Consider the following 22,712-nt stretch of genomic DNA (forward strand, 5'->3'; position numbering starts at 1 on the left):
CTCAGGCATGCACCACCTCTATTAGGCTGAAAATGCATGCCCTGCATCCAAAACAAATGCTACATTTATTATACTATGGAGGAACTTTGGCTTCCACTATAGTTTGCATGCAAAGTATAATATACTGGACACTTGCGCCACTGTGAGGCAAACCTCTGGGCAAGTGGCCTAACCTAAATTAAAAACAATATATGTATAACCTTGGGAGCAGCTAAGCAAAAATGTGTAACTTACATTTTAATGGACAGCGAGGAGAGGGCCAGCGCATACCACAAAGGCTGCATCTGAAATGACCAACAGCTCACATGTGCAGCACCTCTAATAAGCTATCTACACACTTCGCATTCAATTCAGATGCAAATCATCTGCATAAATACTATTACTTACCATGCAAACGGGAAACTCAGGAATACAGGCTGGGAGCAGCTAACCTGGTAGTTACATACTAGCAAAATCATGAAAAGGGGGAGGTTGTGCATCCCTAAAAACATGCTGCAATTGACTGGTTAATCGCTCAGGCATGCACCACCTCTATTAGGCTGTATAATAAATGTAGCATTTGTTTTGGATGCAGAGCATGCATTTTCAGCCTAATAGAGGTGGTGCATGCCTGAGCGAATAACCAGTCAATTGCAGCATGTTTTTAGGGATGCACAACCTCCCCCTTTTCATGATTTTGCTAGTATGTAACTACCAGGTTAGCTGCTCCCAGCCTGTATTCCTGAGTTTCCCGTTTGCATGGTAAGTAATAGTAGTTATGCATATGATTTGCATCTGAATTGAATGTGAAGTGTGCAGATAGCTTATTATAGGTGCTGCACATGTGAGCTGTTGGTCATTTCAGATGCAGCCTTTGTGGTAAGCGCTGGCCCTCTCCTCGCTGTTCATTAAAATGTAAGTTACACATTTTTGCTTAGCTGCTCCCAAGGTTTATACATATGTTGTTTTCAATTTAGGTTAGGCCACTTGCCCAGAGGTTTGCCTCACCGTGGAACAAGTGTCCAGTATATTATACTTTGCATGCAAACTATAGTGGAAGCCAAAGTTCCTCCATAGTATAATAAATGTAGCATTTGTTTTGGATGCAGGGCATGCATTTTCAGCCTAATAGAGGTGGTGCATGCCTGAGCGATTAACCAGTCAATTGCACCATGTTTTTAGGGATGTGCAACCTCCCTCCTTTTTCATAATTTAGGCCTAATGTTAATTGACAGCCATTTTTTTGTGGGGAGGGGGGGGTATTTTAACCTCCTTGCCGGTTATCCCGAGCTCAGCTCGGGGTAACCTGCGCAGGAGGATATCTCAGGCCCCGCTGGGCCGATTTGCATAATTTTTTTTTTGTTACAAGCAGCTAGCACTTTGCTAGCTGCTTGTAACTTCCGATCGCCGCCGCTCACCGCCGATCCGCCGCAATCCGCCGCGCCGAGTCGCTCCCCCCCGCACCAGAGCCCTGCGCTGCCTGGCCAATCAGTGCCAGGCAGCATTGAGGGGCGGATCGGGATTCCCTATGACGTCCCGACGTCCATGACGTCGGTGACGTCATCCCGCCCCGTCGCCATGGCGACCGGGGAAGCCCTGCAGGAAATCCCGTTCTCAACGGGATTCCCTGCATACTCTGATCGCCGAAGGCGATCGGAGTGGGTGGGGGGATGCCGCCGCTTAGCGGCTATCATGTAGCGAGCCCTTGGCTCGCTACATGATTTAAAAAAAAAAAAAATTTAAAAAAATGTGCGGCGCTGCCTCCTTGCCGGATTTTTTAGACCGGCAAGGAGGTTAAGTACCCACATTATCAGTGTTCCCCTTTACAAAATAATGATGCTACATGCCTCATATACCCTAAAAAACGTTTTTAAAGCAATTTAAAGGCCACTTCCGGTTTTCTATCCGGATATCCGAATCCGCCCGATACTACGGTTGGATATCAGATTCGGATTCTAATCGGAAAATGTTGAACTCGGATATCCGACCCGGATTGGATATCGGGGTATCCGGATCCGAATCGGATCCGGATTTTGAAAAGGGGTATCCGAGCAGCACTGACTTTGACACACAACTTAAGTCTAGGAATATATAAAAAAAAATGTTGGACTTCAACCATGCTAATTCACTCTTAGCCGAGTCAGTAGGTTCAGATACATGCAGCTTTTTGTGAATGTACCAGAGATTTCATTACAAGGTGCAGAAAGGTTTGTTTTTATGTTGAGTGATGATTTTGGATAACCACAGTTGCTCACTTAAAGCTGAATTGTCACAAATACTTTCTGTTTTAGGAAGGCAAATTACACTGAGCGTTTCTTTTTAGTAGAAGGGATTTTTGATCTATTTTAGTCCCCTATATTTTCCTTGTGGTTTTGGATCACCCAGGGCTGCCTGTGTATTCTGTTGTTCTAGCCCAAGCCCTATCCCATTGAGCCATATCAATCCCTGCCATGCACTGAGGAGGACCAAAAGTCCGAAACAGGCTGCATGTTGGGTTGATGTGGCTCTGTAAAATGTATAAGTTATAGGCGTGCATGCTATACACCAGTGGTTCTGGATGTAAGCCTGGCTTCAGGGGCATAAAGAAATTACTATTTTCAGCTTTTAAAAGTTTTATTTTTTCCCATTGTTCACACTCTCAATGGCTTTGACTACAGACAAACTATAGCAGAGTTTATCTACACATTATACTTATGTTTTCAATCTTACATATAAGAGCCTAGCTGATATTTCAGATAGGGTGTGATGGCTAGGTCAACTGAGATATTAGTCTACGCAAGTTAATGAGAAGTGAATGAGTGGTGAAAATTGCTCTGGCCCTGAAGTGGTTAACAGCAAACTGAAAATCTAGAGGACACATACTGTTTATATAACTAAACTAACCAGTCATCAGTGGTACTGATGGAGGGAGGGAGGGAAGGCACACTGGCTCCCTATACAGAGGGAAGGTGCTCACTGTGTACCTAAACAGAAAGGAGGTGGGAGACTCACTGGCTACCTATACTGTGGGAGGGGCTTCATTGGCAACCTAAGCAGAGAGGAGGCTTGTCAACCTATATGGGGGGGGGGGGGCGCTCACTGGGTACCTAAACAGAGGGGAGGTGGTACTGAGGATGGCAGCACACCAAAAAAAAAAAGTGAATATGTGCCTATGTTCCAACACAAAAATTACTGAACTGAATTTACCTCAGTAGAAAATGTGGTCAAGCAAGATACACTTGTCAATACAATGTCATATGTCATCAATACAGAGTAGCCTGAAGACCATTCCTGAATAATATCTTCACTATTTTCAGCTTTTAAACGTTTTATTTTTTTCACATTGTTCACACGCTCAATGATTGACTTTGATTAAAGACAAACTATAACAGAGTTTATCTAGACATTATAATTCATGTTGTCCCTTTCAATCTTACATACAAGAGCTTAGCTGATATTTCTGATAGGGTGTGATGGCTTGTTCAAACGACTTTAACAGCAAACTGGAAATCTAGAGGATACATACTGTTTACATAATTAAACTAGCCAGTGGTTGGTGGCTTAGTGGTTAGGACTCTTGCTTTGCAGCGCTGGTCCCTAGTTTAATCCCAGCCAAGGTGCTATCTGTACAGAGCTTGTATGTTCTCATCGTGTCTGTGTGGGTTTCCTCTGGGCACTCCGGTTTCCTGCCACAACTTCAAAAACATACAGATATGTTAATTGGCTGCCCCCTAAAAATTGGCTCTAGACTACGCTACATACTCTACATGTTAAATACATAGACATATGACTATGGGCAGCACGGTGGCGTAGTGGTTAGCTCTCTCGCCTTGCAGCGCTGGGTCCCCGGTTCGAATCCCAGCCAGGGCACTATCTGCAAAGAGTTTGTATGTTCTCTCCGTGTCTGCGTGGGTTTCCTCCGGGCACTCCGGTTTCCTCCCACATTCCAAAAACATACAGATAAGTCAATTGGCTCCCTCTAAAAAAAAAATTGGCCCTAGACTACAGTACTTACACTACATAATATAGACATATGGCAATGGTAGGGATTAGATTGTGAGCTCCTTTGAGGGACAGTTAGTGACAAGATATATATATACACTGTACAGTGCTGCGTAATATGTCGGCGCTATATAAATACTACTAATAATAATAATAATATGGTAGGGATTTGATTGTGAGCCCCTCGATGGCATCATGATGCTGTTCAGTACCCATCCTCCCCATACCGGAGAATACCGGAGCAGTAACCAGAAGGACGGCAGGGAGCTGGAAGCAGCCCCAAGTAAGTTAAACTGGCAACCTTTAATTCACTTTAGGTACCCTTTCATTTTTGCCACCAAGCAGGAGAGAATGTAAAGTCTTATTGACACCATGCAATTTTCCTAACAGATTTATCAATGATTTCCAGCATGTCCTATCTGCTTATGTATAACGGTTGGTGTCAGCACACAGAGAGTATCTGATTATTGGTGATCTGCAGAATCACCAATAATACAAGTATGACTAACCTCTGGACACCTAGCAAAGTGTAAGTGTTTGGGTGCAACAATAACTTTAATAGTTTGACCAGACCTCACCAGAGGGGCTGGTGAGGTACTATCAGTACACTAAACGTGCACTAGCGTACAAGTTCCAGCAGGCTGGAGAGTACAATAACGAAGAGGCTGAATCTCCCGGGGAGCGGGTGATTCAGATAGTACTGCAGGCACGAGAACACCCATGGGGCGGGTGACCCAGACTGAACAGCAGCCTAGGAGATACAAAAATTCTACTATGACAGATACCCTATAAGAGCAGGTAATTAGGGCTGTACTACAGCTTTAACAGAACGGTTCCACCAGAGGAACTGGTGTAACTAGTACCTCACCAGTGGCGAGGGCCCACTGGTGAGTAGAATGGTCAGGCAGGCAAGGTTCGGCAACAGAGAGGTAAGTACTGTATATACAAAATTGTGAGACACGAGAGTAATCAGTAATCAGGCAGAGGTTCAGCAACAGGAAGGTACGTATCGGTATAGAATCGTGAGGCAAGAGAGTAATCGGTAATCAGGCAGAGGTTCAGCAACAGGTAGACAGATGGGCAGAAGTACAGGATCAGAAAACAGATTCAAAGTCAGAGTGCTAGCCAGAGTCGTACACAGGAGATCAATACAATAATAATATCCTAGCCTGGGTGTGAAATCCTTGGCAACAACACCCCGGAACTAGTCTAACAAAATAACAATAACAAGACTGCAAAATTCCTAAGCTTGGTGTGAAATCCGTAGCATCAACACCAGGGAACTACCTAAGGTCTGCGCGCTCACACGAAAGCATTCACGACAACAGACAAAGTAGCAATGCAGCCTGAAGGCTTAAGAAGCAGAGGAGACCTCACTGGCACGCCCCCCTCTCATCAGCCAATCCTGGGCGCCGTGGGTCTCCCCTGACGTCAGCCGACCAGCAGGTCAGCTGACGGGCTTCCTCCCCGCATAAAGCTCCCGTCTATGCGCGCGTCCGCGCACTATGGCAGCCCCCTGCATGGGAGAACGTTCCGTCCTCGGCGTCCTGCACGCCGAACGGACGGATGGCCGCATGGAGGCAGCTGTGGCGGCGGTGCTGTTCGCCGCAGCTGTCTCAGATATTACATTATGATAAAGGACTTTGTGCAGTACAAATCTCAAAATTAATCACTTTCTTGAGCGAAAGGAAATCTGACTTAATGGGAATTATCAATCAATCCATCAATCAGATGAGAAAAGTGTATGGTGCATATAAGCCTTCAAGATTAGACAGCACAGCAGGTACTTGGGGTTATCTTTATGTTTTGACTAATAGAACCTTGCCTGTGGCTACTACTGGGTGTGCAGAATGATGATATAAATACCGATCTTTCTGAGAAGATCCCAGCTCCACAGGTATGGAATTATGTGCTGCATAAATAGCTAGTGAAAGTGTTTTTGACCAGGTACTGAAAAAAAATGATATTTTTGATATGCTTGCTCAGAATGGATGCATTTGTCCCATTAAGGGAATAAGGGTTGCTCTGGATTACTGTGTTTGTCACATGGGGGGAAGGGGTCTTCAGAATTGCTGTATTTGTCACGTGGGGGGCCCTCAATATTGCTGCATTTTGGACCCCACATCATGGTTGCTACATTAGTCACTTAGGCAAGGCCGGATTTATAACTCAGGAGCCTATAGGCACATAATCTCTGGCACCCTAAGCCCCGCCCATTAACACAGGCCATACCCCTTAATTCACACCCCCTTTTCTTAGGAGGGTGGCTGGGTCTGGTTGCAGGTTGGGTCTGGTAGCAGGGTCTGGGTGGCTGGGGCAGGGTGCAGAGTGCAGGCTGGGTCTGGGTGCAGTGGGCCTGGGGCAGAGTGCAGGCTGGGTCTGGGTGCAGGGTGGCTGGGTCTGGGGCAAGGTGCAGGCTGGATATGAGTGCAGGGTGCTGGCTGGGTCTTAGTGCAGGGTGGCTGGGGCAAAGTGCAGGCTGGGTCTGAGTGCAGGGTGGCTGGGGCAGGGTGGATGAGTCTGGGGGCAGGGTGGGTATGGGTGCAGGGTGGCAGGGTCTGGGTGCTGGGTGGCTAGGGCAGGGTGCATGTTGGCTTGGGCTGGGTGCAGGCTGGGTCTGGGTGCAGTGGGCCTGGGGCAGAGTGCAGGCTGGGTCTGGGTGCAGGGTGGCTGGGTCTGGGGCAAGGTGCAGGCTGGATATGAGTGCAGGGTGCTGGCTGGGTCTGAGTGCAGGGTGGCTGGGGCAAAGTGCAGGCTGGGTCTGAGTGCAGGGTGGCTGGGGCAGGGTGGATGGGTCTGGGGGCAGGGTGGGTATGGGTGCAGGGTGGAAGGGTCTGGGTGCAGGGTGGCTAGGGCAGGGTGCATGCTGGCTTGGGCTGGGTGCAGGCTGGGTCTGAAGGGCAGGGTGGCTGGTGCAGGGTGAAGGCTGGTTATGGAGGCAGGGTGGCTGGGGCTGGGTGCAGGGTGGTTGGGGGTGGGTGCAGGCTAGCTGGAGCTGGGCCTGGATGCAGGGTGGCTAGGGCAGGGTGCAGGTGGGGTATGGGTGCAGGCTGGGTCTGAGGGGCAGGGTGGATGGGGCCAGGTGCAGGCTTGGTATGGGTGCAGGCTGGCTGGGGCTGGTTCTGAGTGCAGGCTGGCTGGGGTTGGTTCTGGGTGGCTGGGGCAGGGTGGGTAAGATGCAGGCTGGTTGGCTGGGGCAGGGTCGGTCAGGTGCAGGGTGGCTGGGGCAGGGTGGGTCAGGTGTAGGCTGGCTGGGGCAGGGTGGGTAAGGTGCAGGCTGGCTGGGTAAGGTGCAGGCTGGCTGGGGCAGGGTGGGTAAGGTGCAGGCTGGGTGGCTGGGGCAGGGTGTGTAAGATGCAGGCTGGCTGGGGCAGGGTGGGTAAGGTGCAGGCTGGCTCGGGCTGGGTGGTCGCCAGGGTGGGTAAGGTGCAGCTGGCCTGCCATGATAGCAGACCCCAAATCAGCGGTGACAGGTATAACATCAGCCTCCCTCCCTCCCTCCCTGCAGAGTGCGAGCGGAGTGTGAAGTATGAGAAGACTCACCGGGACCTGACATGTCAGCAATGAACGTCAGTACGTGCAGGCGCATCACAGTAAGGAGACATGCTGTTACCTAGGAGATGACGCTGGGAGCGCTGCAGAGAGAGAAGCGATCATCGCTGGCATGTCGGATTCCGGTGAGTCTTCTCATACCTAATGCTCTGCTCACACTGCAGGGAGGGAGGGAGGGAAGGGCACTAGCGAGCCGCCTCTCACAGATGGTTCCGCCTGTAGTGCCTTGTGTGCCTATGGATAAATCCGGCCCTGCACTTAGGGTTTGTCGGGGGTTGCTGCTAATAGAGGGGCTTGAAATAGCCTGTTTCATCCATAAATGTAGCCGAAAAAACAAATGAAGCCCCCAAAAAACTGTGACCACACCCACATGTTAGATCCACCCACACAATGAACATCACATAGGTGGTGCATTGCAGTGCGGTAAGCTGTGTTACAAAGCGGTCATTACACTGTAACGCACCACTGTAAAGGAGGTCTTAATGTATTGCATTCGCTTTACATCCAGAATGTGGTCTGTATACACAGACCCCAATGATATGTGAGGGATTGTGTGCCGTTTAAGGGTTGAAAAGGTTTATTAAGCTTATCAATGTGCCTAGACCAGTGCACCTAAATTCTGCCAAATTGACACTAATATAAGCAAGTATTTGTTGTAAATTAAATGTAGGTGCTACAAATTCCAGTAAAGCGCCATCATAAGGACTGGATTTATCATTTACGCATCTCCCAGGCCAAGTGTCTTGACCTACCCCCTCTGCTTCTTTCCTTTCCATGTGCAGCTTACACTTCTTTTTCCACATTCGTGCATATCATCTCTTCCATATGCAACCTATTAGCCTGCAAAAGATCTCCTCTTAAATGTGCATCAGCAACCCTCATTCTTTTAGCAGCTCTCCCATATCTGTGTCCATCAACACATCTTATTGTGCATCAGTAGCTCTTTATTAATTAATAGCCCCCTCAGGTCCTGTTCTAGCAACAATGGGGCCCCATGGCAAATTAACTTGAGGGCCCCTCTAGCAACACCCCCATGCAGCCCCCAAGCCAGGACCCATCCCACCACCCTCACAGTTACACAAAATACAATAGGTGTCCATGATATGTTCCCAGAAGCATTGTTGGGGTCCTCATTATTCCCCTCTTTCTTTCTCTTACAAATTCAGAGTGTACATACAATGGAGTCTTACCAAATCCAGGCAGGACATGATGCAACACTGTGCTCTGGATTTCTTCTCCCCGCTGGCACCTCTCTTCCTCGTTCCCTGCAGGCACATATGGGATCACCATAGCTGGAGAGAAGGGGAGACTGCAGGCTCTGGGGCCCTGGGGGAATTAACCTTTTTGCCTCTATGGTAGCGCTGGCCCTGACCCCCCTTCCCACCATATGTAGCATGACCTTGTTCCATGGACAGTAACCTCCCCTTTCAATGTGCATCCATAATCCCGATTTTAAGTGTAGCTTTCCTCTTAGGTGACTTCTATTGACTGATTGCATCAATAATTATCATTCCAGGTGCAGCATCCCCCACACTCCCCAATCCAGTATTCTCCAAATGTTATGTCCATTAGCAACTCTCATTCATTTTGCAGCTTCTTATCTTCAATTTGCATTATGTTCTTGTTCCATGTATATCAATACTATTTTTTTTACCTTTCCTTAAAGATAATCTCTGTATATTGTGTAATTTGAATGCATGTCATAATCGTAATTCACGCCATATAAATTCCATTACCAGTCATACTGAGAACCTTACAGTGGGGTCATACTACTTTTGCAAACAGTAACAGATTTGGTAAAAGCTTCTAGCACTGAGAAACCCTGGGATAATGTCTACCTGTACGAAGTGTGCTACCAATGCATATACAAGCCTAGAAGGACAAATAGCCCATGTAGGTATATAAGAAAAAGGGAGAACCAAGAGCCCAATATACTGTAGTAAGTCAAGGCAAATGGTATAATGGGAAGGAGTAAAATGTATACTCACAAACCAGGGTTACCTCCAGGCAACCACTGTATAAGCAGGTTGCGGAGATTGACGTGTCCCCACTCAGACACAAATGCCCCAGGTGTGATTCTGACATATTGCTGTGTACTCCTACCTCTACTGCCTGAAGAAGCGGGTATAGACCTGCGAAACTCGTTGTATTAAAACCTTGGAGTGTACCAATAAATTTACTTATGTTGAACTACACAGTTTTTTTGTGTCTGCTTGGAGGAGGTAAGTCCACCACTGCCTCCTAAGCGATTTTTAAATATTTTAAATACTGTTTTTTACTCTTTTGGTGCCTCTGTTCAGTCTATAATACAGCCCATGTAGGTAGGACAACACACCCCAGAAAGAAAACACTGGGTTTGCCTACATGCATCTTTTGTTAGCTTCTATTTACATGTGATTCAGTGCTTGCCCCTTAAAAGTGAGTGTTTATTGCCTAAGATCAGACCCAGATTTAAATCACAGGAGACTATGAACAGATGTCCTGGCACCTTAGACTTTGCCCTCCATGGGCCTACAAATACCCACCGAACTGCACCACAAGTGAGCTTCCCCTGCCCACTGTAGGTAGCTACAGGTGCCTCTTAGTGTTAGGTAGGCAGAGGTTTCCCTAGTATTAAGTAGCTAGAGGTGCCCCTGACTGAAGGGAGATCTTGTCAGTGTAATTCAGAGAGCTGGGTAACTAACCAGCTATTTACACTCTCATCAGGACTCTGCATAGGGAAGGAGGAAAGTAGGGGCTTAGGAAGGGTAGTGAGCCACCTTTCCATTATCAGGCGTCTATAGTCATGTGCCTACAGTGCTTTTTGGTAAATCCGGTCCTGCCTAAGTCACAGAAATACCTTGGATTGTCTCAGAATGCAATGTGTAACTTTTTTTATTGTAATATCTGGATATAGTGCAGTACAAAAATGGATGTGCTTGGGTTTTCTAGTAAGTTAGCCGCAAAATGTATTTTGATTTGTGTATTGATTGCTGTTTAACAAGTGCAGGCTACCTGCTTCTTTTGAATTCTCCCTACTACTATTAGCATCTACTAGTGAGAATGGCAAGTTTTGTATGGAGAAGCTGTAGTAAGCAAATGTGTTACCATTACAGTAACCAAGTTCTGGAATATTTAAAGTAACTAAGCAGAATAAATAAAGAGACAAAACAAAAAAAAAATAAAAAACCTGCATACCTCAAACTCATGGAAAAGCACAAAGAAAATGAATAATGATAATAACAACAATAATAATACTAATAATAACAACAATATTAATAATAATAATACCACAAATCATAACACATACACTTATCATAGGAGGTACAATTTTTAATTTTCAATTATGACAGTTTGGAGGTCTCTAATTTTTACACCACAACTAATACATAAATGTATTAGTATGAGCAGTTTGGTTTGTTTCGTTCCAGGTCTCATTTTCTTGTAGCTCTCGGTGAGTATGGAGAGATGTCCGTTTTCCTCAGATCAATATTGTCCTTGCCTTGACTTATTCTGAAACATTCCAAGAATTGAGAAAGCACCAGCAGCTGCTGTTACAAATCCAATAGCATTTATAGCTCTGTTTGCCTGCAAGACAATACAAATTCATAAAATTGTATAAGTTCATGCCTTGATATTAAAAGCAATGATAAAGTGTCTTATTTTAATCTTGGCAAAAAAAATATATTATTATTTTGTATTTTAATAGTGCTATCATCTTCTGCAACACTTAGTAGAGTCTGTAGCCATATCACTAATTGTCTCTCAGTAATGCTCAAAATCTGATTCCCTACCATAGTCATAGTCTAATTAGTCATAGTCCCTATTACATGCCAATACAAATTATAGGTAGAGCTAATTGACTTACCAGTAGGATTCTGAAATCTGGGAAGAAACCAGAGTTCCTACAGGAAACCCACTCAACAGAGGGAGTAGATACAAGGCTACAATGATATCCCCAATGCCACCATGCTTTCAATGTAATTTATATGTGTTATCACATAACATATGTTTGCAGCGCTCCCCAGGGCAAAATACAAATAACATTTTCATTTGGTTTATTCTTCTTGAGTAGGGATAATTGAGGGTGGGATATGTGAGGGTGCAGGACAGTGTTGTAGTTTTTTTTTTCTTCCTGTTTAACCTAATGAATGTATACTGGGATGAAAGAGGCACCCATTAAATTGTAGTGGCTGGATAGTGTACTGGTTAAGGGCTCTGCCTTTGCCATGGGTGCCCAGGGTTTGAATCCTGGCTAGGGGCAGTGCCTATACAGTAAGGAGTCATTGGGAAAGACTTCCTAACACTGCAGGGTGGCCCCTTGAGTGTGCCCTTAGTGGCTGTAGCTCATAAACGATTTGAGTCCAATGGGAGAAAAGCACTATTCAAATGTTAGGATTATTATTAAAAGGATACAAAAATAAAAAATTGTCTGAAACATAATAATGATGGTTTACCTCAATAAAGATTTCCTTGCGTGAGATAAACATGTTTTTAAAGGACAGAAAGCATCCCATTCACTGACAACCGTGCCATGAAAACACGTATTCATTCATGTACTTTCTTTAGTCAATTATGTTTAGTAGATTGGAACTTGCTGGAGGACTTTTCTTGTAGCAGTGCCATGGGATGTCACCTTTGTAACTAGTCCATTAGGCAAAATTCTGCTATTCCAAAAATGCCCCAGTCAAGCATCAATCATGTTATTGCTTACTGGAAATAATCTATAGGCAACCATGGCTCAACCAAACACACAAAACTGGACCTATGGAACCTCAGTATCTGGAAATCAAAACAAATAGGGAGAAAAAAATTCAAACTCTATGCAGATCATCTGCTGGCAACCTTGTACTCTAGTGCGGCAAGGTAAGAGTGGACACCTTGTTGTCCACCCATAAAATTAGGACAAAAGAGCTTTAGCGAAGGGAAAGGGCATTCTTTTTTGTTTGTTTGACAGTCCTGTCAAAAAAGTAATCTCCTGCCATTTAACTGCAAGGCCGCACACACATTTATTTGATAAATGTGAGTATGGTCCAGCAACTGAGTATTGGAATGGCTGATAATCAATAGGGTAATGTGCACACGCATTCTCTATTCACTTCAGTCAGGCCATACACAACCAAAGCAGCAGCCAGACATGACTCCTGATACCTACAAGATATCACTGCTGCTTATTAACCCTCCTGGGACCGCCTAACGCTGATGGGTGTGGCCACGGCGGCAGCCCCAGGACCGTCTAATGCCAATGGGCGTCAAGTCCTGAGGCTGGGATTTGCAGGAGATTGCGCGCGCATCTCCTACTCGGGCGGCGGAGCTCCGCCCCGCCTTCAGTCTCCGCCATCTTTTCACTAAGTACAGCGTTGCGATCAGCAGCAGCGCTGTACTGGGGACAAGAGAGTGATCGACTCTTATAGGCAAAAGCCTATGACAGCAGATCGCCATGATTGGCCGGCTGGGGGGAGGGAGGGGTTTGTTAAACAAACAAAAAGGACAAAGAGTAAAAAAAAGACACAAAAACACTCAAATATTTATTTAAAAATAAATACACAACTGGGGGGCGATCAAACCCCACCAACAAAGAGCTCTGTTGGTGGGGGGAAAAGTGGGGGAATCACTTGTGTGCTGTGCTGTGCTTGGCCTTAAAGCTGCAGTGGCCATTTTAATAAAAATGTGCCTGGTCTTTAGGAGTGTTTACGACTGGTCCTCAAGTGGTTAAATTGCCTTCCATGTTTTGACTACTGCAGCCTACAGTGGCTTTGTGAAAAGTGCTTTTCAGCTTTATACTTTGTGGCAACAATTTGAAGAAGGTTCTTTTCTATTTTAGCATTCCTACAAAATCAGGTCACGAATAAGTTCAATAAGAAAATAACATGTCAAAAAAATCCACTGGTTGAAAAGGCAGAAGTCCTGAAGTGAAAGTAAACAGTTGAGAAGCCATTTTATCACATTCAAGGGCAGAAAGTACTTTCAAAAGTAAAGTCAAACTTTGCACATAACTTCAAGAAGAACTCTGGTTTTTTATATTTTGGCATGCACTGTACTGAATAAACCATCTAATTAGATGATGTTATCACATGCTTAGTTTCTATTGTACATTTCTGACAATTTTTCTTTAAGAACAAAATTACTGTAAGCAGTCATGAATAATCACCTTTGAGAAGATAAGGGTACATTACCTGTTCAGATACACCTTCTCCATAACGAAGCAGCGTTACAAAATGCTCACAGTTATTCCCTAGAAGGTCATAACATATTTCTTGACCTATAAGAATTTCAGCCCGTTGGATAATTTCTTCAGCTGGAAGAGGGGTGTATTTATCATCATACTTATTGTTGACGTTGTATGTGTCATTTCCAACCACATCTTTGAGGAGCTGCATCTTTACAAGAGCTTTTCTACTGAAGACAGACTTTGCACTTGAAAAGGAAGCAGCACTGGTCTCTTCTGTTGGGTGAAATAATAACATATTGTTAAATCACAGCTTGGCTGGTGATCAGGTTTTTTGTGTTTAGTGCTCTGTTTTTTGTGTTTTGTTTTCAACAAATGGCCAAGAAGTCTGAATAGTTCCAAATTAGATGGAGGACTCTATCTAACTCGTTGTCCCAATCCAATTCACATTTTCTCCTGGGTGATAAGTTTTCATCTTTTGTTTAACCTCTTCCCTACCATCCATTGGCGTCTGAAAGCGGGCGCATGTGTACATGTATGTGTACGACTCCCCTTCCCCGCGGCACCCACAGTTGTATTCTGATCCTCCCTGCAGCAAAATGAATAACTTTAAAACATCTGTTTTGCACTGAAAAGTGCATAACTAGGACATTTTAAAATTACGATTTTGCATGAACTAATTAAAATACATTTTCTTCACTCTGCAATAGAAAAATTGCTAAAAAGTAGGTGAAAGGGTTCTGTCAAATTTATTCTAGGTATTTTCTTGCTTGCTAGAAGAATGAATGTTGATACTGTTTAGGGACAAAATACAATGACTTAATTAAATAATAAAAAAAATCTAGAGGCGCATGCGCGGCGCCAGCGTGAGCGGATGCAACACGCCTGAGCTCCGTGTCTGAGTGGAGCGAACGGGTGCTACCACAGCCAGCACATAAGCTAACAATAGCCAGCACCATCCCCGTGAGATGGGGGACAGGTCCAGCCGCAAAAGAGGAAAGAAACGAGGGGACAACTCCAAACAGGAACCGATTAAGAAAGCCTTCTCTCGGCAGCTGAAGAGAGACCAGGCGTCCAAGATGGCCGCTGACGCCTCAGAACAGGCCTCCTCATCGCAAGCCTCTCTAGGACAGGCAAGCCAGCCAGGCTCACCAAGCGCTTCGTTATCCCCACAATCCGAACGCTTTAGCCAGCAATCCTCTCCAAGCCCACCGGCATCACCTCAACCAGATATTGTCGCCATGCTGCATAGGATCCTGAAGCAGGAATTAGGTGCAGCAGTAGCAAACAGTGGTGCTCAAATACCCCTTTTTAAAATTCGAGTTTGGTCGAATTCGAATAGTAAATTATTCGAGGTCAGTCGAATATTCGAGTCGAATAATTTTTACTATTCGATTCGACCTCGGACTTCGAGCTGACTATTCGAGTCGGTATTCGAGCTCATTATTCGAGCTGACTATTCGAATTGGCCTTAAATAGCTTCCAACACTTGTTTTGAGGGTGAATGATGCAAGAAACATCTTTTTTTCCAAGTAACAACAGCAAGTGATTATGTGGGGATGTTCCTTTAAAAAAAAAAAGGTGGAAAGAGAAGTTGTGTCCAGAATTTTGTTCAGTACTGTATATACTTCTTCTTCTTCTTCTTTTTCTTCTTCTTTTTTATCTTCTATATCTTCTTCTTCTATATCTTCTTCTATATCTTCTTCTTCTATATTGTCTTCTTCTTTTTCTTCTTCTTCTTCTTCTTCATCTTCTAATCTTCTTCTTCTTCTTCTTCTTCTTCTTCTTCTTCTTCTTCTTCTTCTTCTTCTTCTTCTTCTTCTTCTTCTTCTTCTTCTTCATCTTCATCTTCATCTTCTTCTTCATCTTCTTCTTCATCTTCTTCTTCATCTTCTTCATCATCTTCTTCTTCATCTTCTTCTTCATCTTCTTCTTCTTCTTCATCTTCTTCTTCATCTTCTTCTTCATCTTCTTCTTCATCTTCTTCTTCTTCATCTTCTTCTTCATCTTCTTTATCTTCTTCTTCTTTATCTTCTTCTTCTTTATCTTCTTCTTCTTCATCTTCTTCTTCTTCATCTTCTTCTTCTTCATCTTCATCTTCTTCTTCTTCATCTTCTTCTTCTTCATCTTCTTCTTCTTCATCTTCTTCTTCTTCATCTTCTTCTTCTTCATCTTCTTCTTCTTCATCTTCTTCTTCTTCATCTTCTTCTTCTTCATCTTCTTCTTCTTCATCTTCTTCTTCTTCATCTTCTTCTTCTTCATCTTCTTCATCTTCTTCTTCATCTTCTTCTTCATCTTCTTCTTCATCTTCATCTTCTTCTTCATCTTCATCTTCTTCTTCATCTTCTTCTTCATCTTCTTCTTCATCTTCTTCTTCATCTTCATCTTCTTCTTCATCTTCTTCTTCATCATCTTCTTCTTCATCTTCTTCTTCATCTTCATCTTCTTCTTCATCTTCTTCTTCATCTTCTTCTTCTTCTTCATCTTCTTCTTCATCTTCATCTTCATCTTCATCTTCATCTTCATCTTCATCTTCTTCTTCATCTTCTTCTTCATCTTCTTCTTCATCTTCTTCTTCATCTTCTTCTTCATCTTCTTCTTCATCTTCATCTTCTTCTTCATCTTCTTCTTCATCTTCTTCTTCATCTTCACTTATTTCTCTTTCCATTTTTTTTTTAAAGAAATGCAGCTATTTTTGAGCGTAACAAATAGCTGGTGGGCGCACGCATGTTGGAAGCGCCATTGTATGTGCTCCCTGGCAGTGGAAACACACAGACAGCAGGAGGTAAATTCAGCAGCAGGAGAAGGAGGATGAGTGTGTGGCAGCAGGCAGTCAATGAGGCAGGCAGCGTGACATAATAGCCCTGGTACCTAGCGGTGATACCAGGGCTGTAAATAAACACAACAGGAGGTCCCAGACAGCGGTCGTGCAGCCCACATCGTGTCCAATACACAACTGGGACAACACAGCTTTCAACCCGGGCACCTCAGAAAAATTAAACCTTTTTTTTTTTTAATGGTTTTTTGGTTTTGGTTTTACAACCAATTACACAGATATAGCTATTGTTTGACGTAATAGCTGGTGGCATAGTGGCAGCAGAAGGTAATTCTGTGTACCCTGGCAGTGGGAAACACAGACAGACAGCAGCAGCAGCAGGAGGAGGAATGGAGGAGGAGCAGTGTGAGTGTGGCAGCAGGTAGGCAGCGTGACATAATAGCCCTGGTACCTAGCGGTGATACCAGGGCTGTAAATAAACACAACAGGAGGTCCCAGACAGCGGTCGTGCAGCCCACATCGTGTCCAATACACAACTGGGACAACACAGTTTTCAACCCGGGCACCTCAGAAAAATTAAACCTTTTTTTTTTTTTTAATGGTTTTTTTAGTTTTGGTTTTACAACCAATTACACAGATATAGCTATTATTTGACGTAATAGCTGGTGGCAGAGTGGCAGCAGAAGGTAATTCTGTGTACCCTGGCAGTGGGAAACACAAACAGACAGCAACAGCAGCAGGAGGAGGAATGGAGGAGGAGCAGTGTGAGTGTGGCAGCAGGTAGGCAGCGTGACATAATAGCCCTGGTACCTAGCGGTGATACCAGGGCTGTAAATAAACACAACAGGAGGTCCCAGACAGCGGTCGTGCAGCCCACATCGTGTCCAATACACAACTGGGACAACACAGTTTTCAACCCGGGCACCTCAGAAAAATTAAACCTTTTTTTTTTTAATGGTTTTTTGGTTTTGGTTTTACAACCAATTACACAGATATAGCTATTATTTGACGTAATAGCTGGTGGCAGAGTAGCAGCAGAAGGTAATTCTGTGTACCCTGGCAGTGGGAAAAACAGACAGACAGCAGCAGCAGCAGGAGGAGGAATGGAGGAGGAGCAGTGTGAGTGTGGCAGCAGGTAGGCAGCGTGACATAATAGCCCTGGTACCTAGCGGTGATACCAGGGCTGTAAATAAACACAACAGGAGGTCCCAGACAGCGGTCGTGCAGCCCACATTGTGTCCAATACACAACTGGGACAACACAGTTTTCAACCCGGGCACCTCAGAAAAATTAAACCTTTTTTTTTTAATGTTTTTTTTAGTTTTGGTTTTACAACCAATTACACAGATATAGCTATTATTTGACGTAATAGCTGGTGGCAGAGTGGCAGCAGAAGGTAATTCTGTGTACCCTGGCAGTGGGAAAAACAGACAGACAGCAGCAGCAGCAGGAGGAGGAATGGAGGAGGAGCAGTGTGAGTGTGGCAGCAGGTAGGCAGCGTGACATAATAGCCCTGGTACCTAGCGGTGATACCAGGGCTGTAAATAAACACAACAGGAGGTCCCAGACAGCGGTCGTGCAGCCCACATTGTGTCCAATACACAACTGGGACAACACAGTTTTCAACCCGGGCACCTCAGAAAAATTAAACCTTTTTTTTTTAATGTTTTTTTTAGTTTTGGTTTTACAACCAATTACACAGATATAGCTATTATTTGACGTAATAGCTGGTGGCAGAGTGGCAGCAGAAGGTAATTCTGTGTACCCTGGCAGTGGGAAACACAGACAGACAGCAGCAGCAGCAGGAGGAGGAATGGAGGAGGAGCAGTGTGAGTGTGGCAGCAGGTAGGCAGCGTGACATAATAGCCCTGGTACCTAGCGGTGATACCAGGGCTGTAAATAAACACAACAGGAGGTCCCAGACAGCGGTCGTGCAGCCCACATCGTGTCCAATACACAACTGGGACAACACAGTTTTCAACCCGGGCACCTCAGAAAAATTAAACCTTTTTTTTTTTAATGGTTTTTTGGTTTTGGTTTTACAACCAATTACACAGATATAGCTATTATTTGACGTAATAGCTGGTGGCAGAGTGGCAGCAGAAGGTAATTCTGTGTACCCTGGCAGTGGGAAACACAGACAGACAGCAGCAGCAGCAGGAGGAGGAATGGAGGAGGAGCAGTGTGAGTGTGGCAGCAGGTAGGCAGCGTGACATAATAGCCCTGGTACCTAGCGGTGATACCAGGGCTGTAAATAAACACAACAGGAGGTCCCAGACAGCGGTCGTGCAGCCCACATCGTGTCCAATACACAACTGGGACAACACAGTTTTCAACCCGGGCAGCTCAGAAAAATTAAACCTTTTTTTTTTTAATGGTTTTTTTAGTTTTGGTTTTACAACCAATATAGCTATTGTTTGACGTAATAGCTGGTGGCAGAGTGGCAGCAGAAGGTAATTCTGTGTACCCTGGCAGTGGGAAACACAGACAGACAGCAGAAGGGCAGTACACAGCAGCCCACTGTAGGTGTAAAATGTGTGGCTGCAGGCAACGTAATAGTCAAAGTGAACCAGGCTGGCTTAGTGAGCAGGAGCCAGGAGGTGGTAAAGGGTGGTAAGGCACATTAACGATGGTTCTAAGTTCCGGCAGCCAGTTCATGTCCCCCTCTCGCCGACAACAGGGGCCAGGAACTCGCCTTCCACCCACGCCTGGTTCATCTTGAGAAACGTCAGTCTGTCCACAGACTTGTGAGACAGACGTGAGCGTTTCTCGGTGACCACGCCACCAGCTGCACTGAAGCAGCGCTCGGACAGCACGCTGGAAGGGGGGCAGGACAGCACTTCCAGGGCGTACTGCGCCAGCTCGCTCCAGATCTCCAGGCGCTTGACCCAATACTCCATGGGATCAACAGGGGCATCGCTGTCAAGCCCGCTGTAGGACCCCATGTAGTCAGCCACCATGCGGGTCAGGCGCTGGCTGTGACCGGAGGAGGATGTTGCTGCATGCACCTCCTCTCTAGTCACTGCTGCCGGAGCCTCTACAGTCCTGTAGAGCTCGTGGCTGAGAGACAGTAGGTCTGTGGGGCGCTTGCTGCTGGATGCAGGCACCTGCTGCTGCCTCTGTGCTGGCTGCTGGACAGTGGGGGTGGAAGGCTGGGGGAAGGCTTCCTCCAAGCGCTCAACAAGGGCCTGCTGCAAGCTCCTTATTTGTTGTGCTATTTCTCCTCCTGCAGGCGGCAGGAACTGGCTCTACTTCCCCTTAAGGCGTCGGTCCAACATCATGCTGATCCAGATGTCCTCCCTCTGCTTCATCTGGATCACCCTGGGATCCCTGTGCAGGCACCTCAGCATGTGCGCTGCCATTGGGAAGAGGCGGGCCACGTCTGCTGGCACATCGACGGCAGTAAAAAGAAAGGACATAGCGTAAATCTGCATACACTGTTGTCAATTCCAACACCACATCCCAGTGTTTAAAACTCCGTCACCTCAGCCCACTCACAGGTGCCAGGACACCCCCCCACGTGCCCGCACTCACCCTAGTAACCTCCTGTATCCCGGAGGTAGGTGTATCAGCTTAGGGGGTTAATACTCATGTAGCAGGTTCAGCTTGATATCCTCCAACCAACAGTCACTGAAACTTCAGGGAACTCACCCCACCACCTCTAAACTGAATGCCAACTGCAACTGTTGCAGTTGGCATTCAGTTTAGAGGTGGTGGGGTGAGTTCCCTGAAGTTTCAGTGACTGTTGGTTGGAGGATATCAAGCTGAACCTGCTACATGAGTATTAACCCCCTAAGCTGATACACCTACCTCCGGGATACAGGAGGTTACTAGGGTGAGTGCGGGCACGTGGGGGGGTGTCCTGGCACCTGTGAGTGGGCTGAGGTGACGGAGTTTTAAACACTGGGATGTGGTGTTGGAATTGACAACAGTGTATGCAGATTTACGCTATGTCCTTTCTTTTTATGCTTTTTACATGCACCTGACGTGAAAGTTTCTGGCTGCAAGGAGTAAAGGCTTCAGTACACGGCGGACTCCAGCGCAGGACTTTTTGGACTGGTTTGGGTTTGTCCCATTTTTGAGGTCATTTAATCCCTATGTAGTTCTTCTAACTGTGAGCGCGGACATTTGAAAATAACCCTGTTTATATTGTCTATCACAGCAATAGTGTGTACGCGACCCACGTTATTGTGTGGATGTTCTTATAGTCCTAAGCGCAGTTTTATCTGTTTTATATACATCGACGGCAGTGCTGCTGTCCTCATCCTCCTCCTCTGCCTCGTCAGCCTCATCCTCTCTCCACCCCCGCACCAACTCAGCTGCACTGTGCTGCTCCCCCTCATCAGCAGCAAGGTCAGGGACCTCCACCAAGTCCTCCTCCTCCTCCCCCTCAGAGCTGGACTGTGCAGCTGCTTGCCGCTCCTGCTGGTCCAAGGCTGCCGCTCCCTGTTCCAGCAAAGCATCGAGGGCCCTGTTCAGCAGACAAACCAGGGGCACCCACTCGCAGACCATAGCATGGTCCCTGCTCACCATGTTAGTGGCCTGCAGAAAGGGAGCCAGCACTAAGCACACCTGCTGCATGTGCCTCCAGTCATCATCGGGGACGATGGACGGGATGTTGCTGGTCTTGTCCCTTCTCTGAGTGGCGGAAACAGTGGCCAGGGCAAGGTACTGGTTGACAGCGTGCTTCTGTTCAACCAGACGCTCCAACATCGCCAGGGTGGAGTTCCAGTGAGTCGGAACGTCAAGGATCAGCCGATGGCGTGGCAGCTCCAGCTCCTTTTGCACGTCTTCCAGGCTCGCACAGGCTGCAGCCGAGCGCCGGAAGTGACGCACAACGTTCCTTGCCATTTCCAGCAGTTCGCCCATCCCCTGGTAGGTGCGCAAGAACTTCTGCACCACCAGGTTCAGCACGTGGGCAAGACAGGGGATGTGGGTCAGGTTTCCCCTGTCTATTGCGGCAACCAGATTGGCCCCATTGTCGGCCACCACCTCTCCGACTCTGAGGCCTCTGGGGGTCAGCCAAATCCTCTCCTGCTCCTGGAGTTTGGCCAACACATGGGTTGCCGTCAGCTTGGTCTTCCCAAGGCTGACCAAGTGCAGCAGCGCTTGGCAGTGGCGGGCCTTCACGCTGCTGCTGAGGCGGGGGGTTTGGCCAGGTGTGCCGGAGGATGGCAGAGGATTGGAGGAACCTGCTGCAGTTCCCCTGACCCTGCGGGGTGGCACCACCCACTGTGTTGCTGCTGCTGCTGTGCCCGCTGCTGCTCTCCCATCCTCACCCCCTTCCACCAAGCTGACCCAGTGGACAGTGAAGGACAGGTAGCGGCCTGTCCCGAAGCGGCTGCTCCAGGAGTCCATGGTGACGTGGACCCTTTCACCAACCGCGTGCTCCAGCCCTCGCTCCACATTGGCCATCACAAAGCGGTGCAGTGCAGGAATGGCCTTGCGGGAGAAAAAGTGTCTGCTGGGGAGCTGCCAGTCTGGGGCTGCGCAAGCAAGCAGCGCACGAATGTCTCTCCCCTCCTGCACGAGCGTGTACGGCAGGAGTTGGGAGCACATGGCCCGTGCCAGCAAGCCGTTCAGCTGCTGCACGCGACGGCTGCTGGGAGGCAGAGACCTAACCACCCCCTGGAAGGACTCGCTCAAAAGGCTCTGGCGTGGCCTTTTGCTGGCACGGGAATCAGCAGACACAGCGGAGGAGGCCACTGAGGACTGGCTGCCAGAACAGGCCTCAGTGTCGGCGGGAGGAGTTGCAGAGGGGGGAGGAGCACTCCTGCTGGTGCTGCTGGAGGAGCAGGAGGGCGGGTGGCTGATGTTGCTGCTGCTGCTGCTGCTGAAGGCTGTGCAGTGATGGGTGTGGTGCCACTGCCAGCACCAGATGCCTTCAGCCTCTGGAACTCCTCATGCTGGTGGAAATGTTTTGCAGCAAGGTGGTTGATGAGCGAGCTGGTGCTGAACTTTAAGGGGTCTGCACCTCTGCTCAACTTCCGCTGACAGTGGTTGCAAGTGGCGTACTTGCTGTACACAGTGGGCATGGTGAAATATCGCCAGATTGGTGACAGAAACATCCCCCTACGGCATGGAAGCGCTGCTGCCTGTCTCGCTGTGGTGGTTGGGGGGGGGGGGCTTGGGTGCGGCTGGTGGTGGTACTGGCAGATGCTGCTGCTGCTGCTGAGCCTGAGACACCAGCAGGCTGTGGGACCTGCTTACTGCTGCCAATGCTTGCAATGATGCGCCTCCTTGCAAGGCCCACAAGAGCATCCTCCTCCTCCTCCT

The 22,712-nt window shown here is 46.9% G+C and overlaps 1 protein-coding gene across 2 annotated transcripts in view; it reads right to left on the reverse strand.

The window, feature by feature from the left end:
- Positions 1–10,803: 10,803 nt before the first annotated feature.
- Positions 10,804–22,712, reverse strand: part of PLAAT1 (phospholipase A and acyltransferase 1) — a 381,602-nt gene continuing 369,693 nt past the window's right edge. For both annotated transcript variants that reach the window (XM_068281177.1, XM_068281178.1), the window contains 2 exons: positions 13,668–13,936; positions 10,804–11,079 (listed from right to left, as the gene is read on the reverse strand). In XM_068281177.1, the coding sequence (XP_068137278.1) occupies positions 10,978–11,079; positions 13,668–13,936 (371 nt within the window). In that variant the 3' untranslated portion in view covers positions 10,804–10,977. The remainder of the gene's footprint in view (positions 11,080–13,667; positions 13,937–22,712) is intronic.

The sequence above is a fragment of the Hyperolius riggenbachi genome, chromosome 4 (genome assembly GCF_040937935.1).
Source record: "Hyperolius riggenbachi isolate aHypRig1 chromosome 4, aHypRig1.pri, whole genome shotgun sequence".
Classification (NCBI taxonomy): domain Eukaryota; kingdom Metazoa; phylum Chordata; class Amphibia; order Anura; family Hyperoliidae; genus Hyperolius; species Hyperolius riggenbachi.